Below are 10,181 nucleotides of genomic sequence, written 5' to 3' on the forward strand. Positions count from 1 at the left end.
CCTGTCTAATGGGGTTCCTCTATGACGCAGACAAGGAAAGGCAACCCTTCCCCATCTTTTACTCTGACATATTATCCAGAACAACCACACACACACACACACACACACACACACACACACACACACACACACACACACACACACACACACACACCTACTGTACGCCCATTCATTTAGTCCACTGTGCAGACACAAAAATTGTGTACACACACGGGCACACACACACACACACACACACACCGTCCTGCACACTAATGAAAAGAAAGGGAATTGAGAGGCCGGTGCACGACAAACAGTTGTGTAATTGCTTTTGAGAAACGGCTCTTGTCAGAGGCTGTCATCGATTGGTCTCTGCTCGTTTACTCAGTGTGTGGGAGGAGGCAGTGATCACTATACTGGGCCGACTGTGGTATCACTTGATTAATTCAATGTGGTTTGATGTTTCACTGTGGGGGGGGGGGGGCTGTCATACATACAGTACACACTGCGAGACAAGAAGAGTTGATCACACTGTTTGAAAAACACACAAATTAACCTGGAAACCACTAAAATGTTCACTATTCTTCAGAGTTTCATTATTAGGGGTGGATCACAACATATAGGCCCACATGAAATGAGCTCAGTGTGTGTCGGATGGTGTGTAGAGCCGAATCACAGTGGGTGTATTTATCCAAACAGCATTATGAATGAATGAATGAAAAGCTCAGGAGTGCGTCATCATGTAGTGAACATCCCTCCCCAGCAGATGGCCCCGCCTGCATTTCATAGCTGGGGAGGGTGGGAGTTGGGTTTGGGGGGGTTGGGGGGGTTGGGGGATTGGGGGTCCGCCTTATCGATTTGGCATTTGAAATATAGCATGCAATGTAACATTTTTGGAAGGTTCTTAAAATATTTATTGCTGGTGATGCTTCTCCGTGAACACCAGTTTGCTTTTGCTTCCTATTTAATTAATGACATCAATGCAAATTGGTGGGATAGCAAATGGTCCAAACGACTGAAGGATTTTGTGAATGGAGCACTTACTGACTGGGGAATGACGTCAGCACAAAGCCATATCCCATTTTAGTGAGCCAGGACTGAGGGGAGGCGTCCCATTGGCTCGCCATGGCATCAGAGCGACGTGATTGGCTGCTGAAGGATAATTAAACACCTACACAGTCAATGCACAAATCCAAGTGGTGGGATATATAGGCTGGTGCGTTGGCGCTGCATGCAACAGAATCAAGAGTTGTTCTGCAAGTTGAGAGAAAGTCAACTTATTGTGTTTTGCATTAGAGAAACCTAGAGATATATATTTTATTTTTTTCTTCCGCTGGGTGATTATCACTGAAGGTAAGTGTTGACTTTTAATGTTTGGGCGACGTGATGGAAGCGTTAATGTACCAGATAGGCTGTTTGCATGTGTGGGGATCAGATACAGAGTCACTGCGTTGGACTGTGGTGACGTGATGGTGTTGGTAATGGGATTGGAGTGTGGCCACTGGGGTCAGCAGCAGCACCACCACTCGTTCTGTTAGGCTGCTACGTGAAGGCCGGAGACCAACGCAGAGAGAAAAATGGGATAAAAGGCAAGAAAGAGCGAAAGAAAAGGGGCTAAAATGAAGAACAGCAAGTGAAACAGCAAAAAGCAAACAAGAGATGGACAGGAGGGACGAGTTTTGAGTGTGTGTCAGAAAGTGTGTGTGTGTGTGTGTGTGTGTTTGTGTGTGTGTGTGTGTGAGAGAGAAAGAGAGAGAGTGCTGGCAGCTCATTACACTAATGCACTGGTCCCTTAGGGAGTTGGCAAGCTTGGAGTCCCCCCCCCCTCCCACTCTTTCCTTTTCACCCCTCCTCTTCCAGAGCGAGCAAGTGCTATACATGCCATGCACACTCTCGGACCCCCACCTGCCTTGTGCACACACACACACACACACACACACACACACACACACACACACACACACACACACACACACACACACACACACACACACACACACACACACACACACACACACACACACACACACACACACACACACACACATAGCATGTCACTCTGCAGCGTGCGACATGAGAGAACTACCTGTCCTGAGCTCCTGGCTGGAAGAGGAACAAACCGTTGTGCAGAAGAAGAGTAGGGTCGTTATGAGGCTCAGGATGTGCAGCGGGAGACCCGAGATAAACAGTGGCTTGCTGAGACATGGGTAGATCTTTCTGGGAAGTGACATGAATCTCTTTTGTTTATTGTTGCAACTTCTTCCCGACAGCATCGAAGGATCAGACGAACCAGAACCTGTATTTTCTACTGAATTTTTAGGGTGACTTGCAAACTTTGTGTAGCAGTGTGTGAGTGTGAATGACAGCGGTGTGTGTGATGGTGATGGTGATATGTGATGGGGGTGTCTTTCTTGCTGTGCAGGGGACCATGGTTATGTTGAAGATCTCTGCTTTCCTCGTTGCCTACGCCCTGGTCATTTGCCAGATGTACTGCTCACAAGCCGCCCCTGCCAGGTGAGACGCTCATCTTTCATATTCTTACACTTCAAACTATCCGCTAACATCTCTGCATTTCACCCGAAACTCGAGTTGTGTCCAAAAGTGGAACGGATGTAAAATTCTTCAATTGTTAGATTCACTAGAAACAAGTGGGAAGGAGAGGAGAGTTGATGCAAAATCTATTTATTTAACTATGGGAATCTGGTATAATTTGTCCATTTTCAGTATTGCTTGAAAATGATAAAGAAATGGAAGCTTATACATGACTGATAATGATGCAAACACATTCAAAGATAGTCTACAACACTTTAATGTTCATGTACACAACTTTAAACATGTTGTTATATATATTTTTTATATTTGGAGATGCTGAATGTTGCCACTTTGCATGAGCAAGATCAAATCTGGACTCCAGTTGAGGTATATAAGGTATAAAATGTGTCTTTAACCACACACTTTTAAAATAAAAAAGAATGAGAATCTCAAATATGTAATTTTCCAATCAATATACAAGTTTTTTTACATTTACAAAAACTTTTCTTTCAAAAAGCCAATAAGAGAAACACAAACTGAAGTTAAAAAGTGAAAGAAGACAGGGAAACGGGTAGATTAATGAAATGTATATATTTATATGAAGCCCCATTCAAGCCGCTCCCCGCCCTGTCCCCGTGAAGATATCGATTTTGTAATAAATCTAAAGGCGGCCGCTCACAGGGACGGGGCACTCTCCGCAGATTGTTTCCCCGCGTTGGCTGGGGGCCTCCAATTCAGACGTCATCCCTCTCAGAGTTGGTGACGTCCCAGCAAAAAAAAAACCTCCTGACCCCTTCCTATCCATCCAGCAGCCTACCCCACCCTTACACATCCCCACCCCTCCGTTTTTTAACTGCAGGTAATAATTCCAGCGAAGGATTTAATGCTTAATCTCAATGCCTTTCCTTCCCCCCTCCTTCCCCAAACCACCTGACCCCTAAACCATCAACACAGACCGGGTTTAGAGTCCATGTCAGACCGAGTCACGCTCACGGACTATGAGGCGCGAAGGTTACTCAACGCCATCGTCAAGGAGTTTGTGCAGATGACGGCAGAGGAGCTGGAGCAGCAGGCGACTGAAGGAAACAGGTACACACGCTTCTGATTATAACCCTTTGAAAAACAACATTTCGTCGACAGCTACTGAAGAGCTTGACTTGAATGAGAACATGTAAAGTGGAAGTAAAAGGTGAAATGGAGAGCGAGGACCTTTTAGGGACCGTGTCATAATCTGGGTCTCACTTTAACACTGACTGAAGTCTTCTTAGCGCCCCACTTGGGTTCAATCAGGCGTAGAGGTATGTACTGCTTAGCAGCGAGATTGTTTCCAAGAAAAGACGTTAATAGACAAAACATAAATTACCCTATTCTCTGTCCTGACCCCGCTCCCGCATGGATGAGTTTGATTTTGACTTTGTTTGAACGGACTACTATTTCCAGCCTGCCTGCGGGGCATGTGAACAGTGTGTGCCTAACGGAACGAATAAGTGTGCATGATGTCAATTAAGTGGAGTTGCATGACAGTGGGAAGCGACTGGTTTCTGTTCCTTCTGTGGGTGTAAAAGATGTGACAAGAGGGGATTGACTGGGCGGGGGTGGGGATGGAGCATGAAGGGTAGAAGACAGGTTCTTTGAATGGTGAAAAGGGGGGGGGGAGCATGATGCTATAAGGGGGGGAATGTCTTTCTTTTGACTTTTTTTATACCTGCAATGGCATGTGATTGAAATGCATGTGAGGTAAACAGTGGTAATGGAAGGAATCGGACAGAAATGAAGTGTTTCCTGCATGTTTTCCCATGCCTATGAGCCTGTTCTCTGCATGTGTTTCCCCTCCCTGACAGCATGGACAGGCCCCTAACCAAGCGGTGCTCCAACCTCAGCACCTGTGTGTTGGGCAAACTGTCTCAGGAGCTGCACAAGTTGCAGACGTTCCCTCGCACGAACGTGGGAGCAGGAACGCCCGGCAAGAAGCGCAGTGCGCCCGAGAGCGACAGCTATGCAAACTACGGGGAGACGTTTGACAGCATCTAAACTCCGCTCCTTTACTGCATCTCTTCCTTTCCTCTTCCTCCTCTCTCCTCTTCCTCAAAGTTCTTCCTATTTTGTTTTTGCATCCAAGTGCATGTTGATTTTTCCTGCTTGATTGACATGAGAAGAATAATACTGCAACCAACTTTTCAGTGAAATCTCCTTTCCCTGTTTGCCAGAGAATACTTAGTCCCTTTAATTTTAGACAATCAGACTTAGTTTTCATAAATGTAATCCAGAAGCCATCTCTGTGTACTGTGCGTGGAGTCATCTGATGGCACTTCACAGCTCTGAAATCCAAGAGTTGAGAGAGATCACTTAATCGAACCATTAATAAATTATCCACTCATGCGACACCATGTTTCTTGTTCAATAAACGTATTTTTCTACCAGGAAGCCTTAGCTCATTTTCATTCTTAGGGGGTAGTTTAACAGTCAATGGGTGCTTTATACACATGTTTGGACATAAAGGATTCCTAGAGCATCTTTAGAATTTTCTCTGAGGTTTTCAACGAGTTTAAAGGTAAGAAAAGATTTAAGAAAATATGCGATTGAAGCTTTCAGGCTTGATGCATATTTTAACCTGTATGTCCTTTGGTGTTACGTTAATGTTGATACAGTGAACTGTGTGCAGGAGTGTGTGTGTGTGTGTGTGTGTGTGTGTGTGTGTGTGTGTGTGTGTGTGTGTGTGTGTGTGTGTGTGTGTGTCATATTAATGAATGTGACAGCAGGTGTTGGCGTTAACCCCGGTTTGTTCTCTTGAAGCAGCGTTACAGCACAGAAGCGAGCCTGCAACACGGCAACCTGTGTGACCCACCGCCTGGCGGACTTCCTCAGCCGGTCGGGGGGGATGGGCAACAGCAACTTCGTGCCCACCAACGTCGGCGCCAAGGCCTTCGGAAGGCGGAGGAGAAATGTCCAGATGTGAGCACTCCAACACCTTCAGGGAAACGGTAAATAACGTTCTTCTTCTTCTGTTCTGTTCTCTTCTACTACTTATTTGTCCACTACTTTTTCTTCTTCTCTACTTTTACCTCTTCTTCTTTTTTAAATGAGATTTCTTCACTTTTACTCATTGGTTATGTATTGTTTATGATTGACTATTGTTATCAGTAAGAGCAAGTGAGTTTATCTCCAGGTGCCAACAAAAAAAATGACAGATAGTTGTAATATTAAAGATTAAAACTTAAATATTCAAACAGCTTATACCAGAAGAATATTACCCTGATTTATAGTGGCATTTATAGCTGATTGACTGATTTTTCTTATATATTTGATCAGAAATGGATTTAAATCTTATTTGGTTCACTGTGTAATAATTTAAAATGGACTGTTGATGAATATTAGTTGTTATAGTCCTGTCAAAAGCTTTAAATGTATATTAATTGCCCTTCTTTCTTTCTGTCTGTCTTTCTTTCAGTGGTTGAACCAAGACAAGAAAACACCAGAAGAAAACCCTGAGAACAAAAATCAACAAAAACAAAGCAGAAAATAAAAACACTGAACTGGCCCTTGACCCACTCCCTCACATTGTTACGGGGAAAAAAGAGACGACACTGGACTTTCTCGTTCCCATTTCCATCCTGTTAGTGAAACCTTTTGCTTTTGGCAAATAAGAGAAAAAAAAAAATGAGAAAAAAAGCACTTTACTTTATGTACATGAACAAATGAACTACTGAGAAAAAAATACCCTAATGGTTCCTCTTTTTTATACATGAGTATCATTGGAAAATAAAATGAAAGCTGCAGTGGTTATCACCTTCTTTTTCTCCTCCTTTCACCTCGTTAGAGCACATTTCTATGAAACCACCTCCCCATTTGAGATTCCATACATCCTCCATGTTTCCCTTTCCTTCCCGAGGGTACCCTGTTTTCTGTGTGCCAGAAGGACGCCATTAAAGATCAGCCTACCCAAGGCCCCCCCCACAACGGCTGTTGTCTTGTGCCTTGATGTAGAACAATTTACATGAACATGATTGTACAGTTCTGTTTCGAGACGGTAAAGAAGACCTGAGCGAGGAAGAAGAGAACGAAGATTAATATTGTAAACAATATTGTGAAAAACAAATTTCAGCAAGATTAAAATGTATTTTAGATACACTCGGGTTTGGGGTACTTGTGTTGTTCTTCAAAGGTTTTTAGAAAGAGGTTTAGCTATTATATCATGAGACGCTTAGATTTGTACATGAATTGATGTAATATTAATTATAATGTCCAATCAACTGGCAGAAAGGGACCTTACGCACATAGATTTGACAAATGCACTTCCTGGAAAATGTCCATTTATCTATCTATTATTCTGCAAAAAACATCGAACCAAATCCACATTCATACACCACTGTTGGGGTCACTTTGTATGCAGCGACTGTCTGCAGGTGTAAACACATCAGTTTTATTGGGCGTATTTTCTGAATGACACCACAGCGGCATGGATGTGTTGAGATAATTGATGATCCAAGAAAGAAAACAAACCTGCATGGGTAATTGCTTAATAAACGGCAGCCAAACCTGCAGTCAGACTTGTTCTTCTTCTAAATAAAGAGCACTCTTTTGAATCACAGTCGGTCTATGTGGCCACTCATGATAATCCTTCATCAGAAGCAAAAGCTTTTTCTTTTAAAAATCTTCCACAGGAGATTGTCTTTTTGGCATCAGTGCAGAGAAAGTAATAGATTTCTGACAGAAAACAACATATTCTGGTTTATTTTTTAGGTACAACTTACAGTACAATACATTATCTGAGTGAGCTCTACTGCTCTTATACCAGACATGAAGACTGACTGAGCTTTTTGGGGTTCTCTTGTTAATACAGAAGCACTCCAATAGGTGGCAACATAATTACCTTGACTAAAGTTTCAGTGGAGCTCTGCAGAGTCTCTCAGTTCCAGCTCAAGCATTTAAAAAAGTTTCCACCGGTTATTAATGTGAACTCCTGGGCAAACACCACTGCAGGTGTTTTGTTTATTTGCTTAAAGAGTACATAAGGTTTTCACACTTGATGTCATTGCTTATGGTTGTCAGAACAGCATTGAAGTGTCAAACAATGGCCTGTTGAACACTCCTTTGGATGTATCATGGATGGAAACCATTAAGCAGACCTTCATAACAAGGATGTGTGGTTTTAATGGGTTTCCATTGAGGAAAATTGGTAAATTGCCTTTGAGAAACTGACGGCATCTTCTTTCTGCGGCTGCTGAGACACATAAGACTTCATAAGGGGCTAATAAAGCTTCAGTTGACAATCAAATTCTGGACTAACTATGGATTTCGCTGTTCTTTTGAAAGTATTTCTCAATTGCCCCCCAGCAAGGAAATAATCTCTCGTTTGTAGAGGACTGGTTGTACTGGGCGGCTTTTCAGCGGGTTACTTACTGAGTTAAGGGACGGGATGTGAATGAAAGAAAGAAAAGCTGAACATCATTAGTGACCCTAACTTGAATTGTAGTGGCAAACCAATGGTCACTGAGATGCCACTTTTTGGACATAATTGACGCACACTTTAACTGGTCTGGTAAATAAAAGTACCATACCAAAAGTTTGAATGGAATTGAATGCTGAATCCATTTACAGCTTTATGCACTTAGTGTTCTCCATTAAACTTGCATCAGATTTACATTCCAATGGGTTTCCATTAATGAGAAATGTTAATTGACTTTGAGAAATTGACAGCATCTTCTTTCTGCTGCTCCTGAGACACATAATGCCTCAAAAGGGCAAAAAAAACAAAAGGTTTGACGCTCAAATTCTGGACTTACTAGGAAATTGGACTTTTTTCTCACATCTTTTGAAAGTATTTCTCAGTTTCCCTTCAGCAAGGCAATGGACTCACATTTGTAGAGGACTGGTTGTACTGGGTCCGTGGGAAATGTGTAGCCTACTAATTTAGGGATTGATGAGTAAAGAAACATGAAAAAAACAAGAAAAGTCAAATAAAAAAAAGTTGAACTTCATTAGTGACCCTAAGCCTGACTTGAATGACACAGTATTTTGAAGAGCTGGATCAGGAAATCGAACATTAACTTCACATAAATCATTTTAAATGCACAAACTGGAGCAGATACATATCTTGCTAATGCATAATTACAGTCTTTACTTGTGTTTTACCAACAATAACATTCACTCTATGTATTTAAGGTGCAGTGTTGCCAGAAAAATCACAGACAGAGAGCTTAAAAAAGTACTTGAACGGAGGATAAATAAAGCCACTTCAGTTTTAGGATGATAAATACGGGTATGTGAATTTGGAAATTGAAGGGGATAATGAGCTCATTCAATAAGGGTGAAATTGGAAAAACAGGATACAGTTGATCCTATTTGTTTGCACGGATGAATGCCAAGTGTGCACCGGGGCAAATACACAACATTTATGATATTGTGCATCTAAACACACCCAAAGCACACAAGGGAGGAAAATGTGAGAAACCATCAACACCAGACATGCCGTGTCCCTGCTATAAATACCTAACGTTATGATTATTCAACTGTTCTTGGATGATTTATTAATCCCCAGATGAGAGGAGATGTATGAAAATATGTGACCATGCTATCTGAGTATAAACAGAAAGGGGGTTTGTGCTCTTTTCCTCCTGAAGCTATAAGACCCTCATCTGTCGGTTGTTTCCACAGCGTTTCCCCTCTCTGTCTCTCTATCTGTCTGGAGTCATGCTAGAATCCGCATGGAAACTTTTGCTGCATGACTGAGGAGGGAAAAAATAAAACCCCTTCTTTATATTTTGATAATTGAGGGGGACGAGAGGTTGAGGGCGGGCTGATCCGTGGGTCGATTGGGTTTTGCGCTTCTTTCTCAGCGGTAATGTAACAATCCCTCCATGCCAAAGAGAAAGCAGTCCTAATGGCGCGCAGCTGCTTTGAATGGGGCCCATCCAGTTGGAAATTAGATGGTTCGTCTAGGAGAAAAACCCGAGAAGCAAGCCCCCCCAGAGAAGATGTGTCGTTAGTCCACTTCCCAGAAACCTTCAACCACAAAACCAATTGCAGAACCTGAGGCTTTGGTAGAGGTTTCTTTTTAATCTTTTAAAGGAACTTTCTGACATTTTGGAAATGGGAGAGCTTGAGTCATGATGTCGCTTCAGTTGGCTCGGTCCGTCCCCTTCTGTAAACGAATGCAAGCTCTTTCTTAAGTTTATTTTTTACAACTAAAGCACTTTTAGAAACTACAAACTATTCTTTCAGCTTTCTAGTTATGCCAAATGGAAAAAAGGCATCATTCAAAGACCATCTGACGACAATAGATAACACAAATATCCAAAAATACAATCTTGAAACCAAGCCTTTCTCCACAGTATGTCATATGGCTCAATCATTGTGTTTAGTTTGGTCAGAAATGCATGTTTTTTTAACCCACAAATATTTACAGCTTATGGGAAATTGTGTCAGCTTAACAAAACCCAGAAATTGTACTTGTTTTTTAAGCTAACTGTTGAAAAAATCTTGGTTTTAAGGTTGTATTTCTAGTTTTGGCTTGTATTTATTCTTTGATTTGCTTCTATAGACTCATTGGCGTTCTTGTTGGGATCCCAATAAGATGATCTCTAATGGGAGTGACTGGTATCAATCTTTTCACCTCTCAACTTTTGGCAACAAGTTTTTTGCCAAATTGTAAAACGACTCCTGTAATGAAT

The 10,181-nt window shown here is 42.1% G+C and overlaps 1 protein-coding gene across 3 annotated transcripts; it reads left to right on the forward strand.

The window, feature by feature from the left end:
* Nucleotides 1–1,197: 1,197 nt before the first annotated feature.
* On the forward strand, nucleotides 1,198–6,964 carry LOC134881840 (calcitonin gene-related peptide-like). 3 transcript variants are annotated; one of them, XM_063909432.1, is made up of 5 exons: nucleotides 1,198–1,332; nucleotides 2,402–2,493; nucleotides 3,466–3,600; nucleotides 5,308–5,492; nucleotides 5,960–6,964. In XM_063909432.1, the coding sequence occupies exons 2-4, from the start codon at nucleotides 2,408–2,410 to the stop codon at nucleotides 5,465–5,467; spliced, it is 381 nt and encodes a 126-aa protein (XP_063765502.1). In that variant the 5' UTR covers nucleotides 1,198–1,332; nucleotides 2,402–2,407; the 3' UTR covers nucleotides 5,468–5,492; nucleotides 5,960–6,964. The 3 variants fall into 3 exon arrangements, with proteins under 3 accessions (XP_063765502.1, XP_063765485.1, XP_063765493.1); XM_063909415.1 differs by lacking the exons at nucleotides 5,308–5,492; nucleotides 5,960–6,964 and adding an exon at nucleotides 4,353–5,167; XM_063909423.1 differs by lacking the exons at nucleotides 1,198–1,332; nucleotides 5,308–5,492; nucleotides 5,960–6,964 and adding exons at nucleotides 2,097–2,300; nucleotides 4,353–5,167.
* The last annotated feature ends 3,217 nt before the right edge of the window (nucleotides 6,965–10,181 follow it).

The sequence above is a fragment of the Eleginops maclovinus genome, chromosome 2 (assembly GCF_036324505.1).
Source record: "Eleginops maclovinus isolate JMC-PN-2008 ecotype Puerto Natales chromosome 2, JC_Emac_rtc_rv5, whole genome shotgun sequence".
Taxonomy (NCBI): Eukaryota; Metazoa; Chordata; class Actinopteri; order Perciformes; family Eleginopidae; genus Eleginops; species Eleginops maclovinus.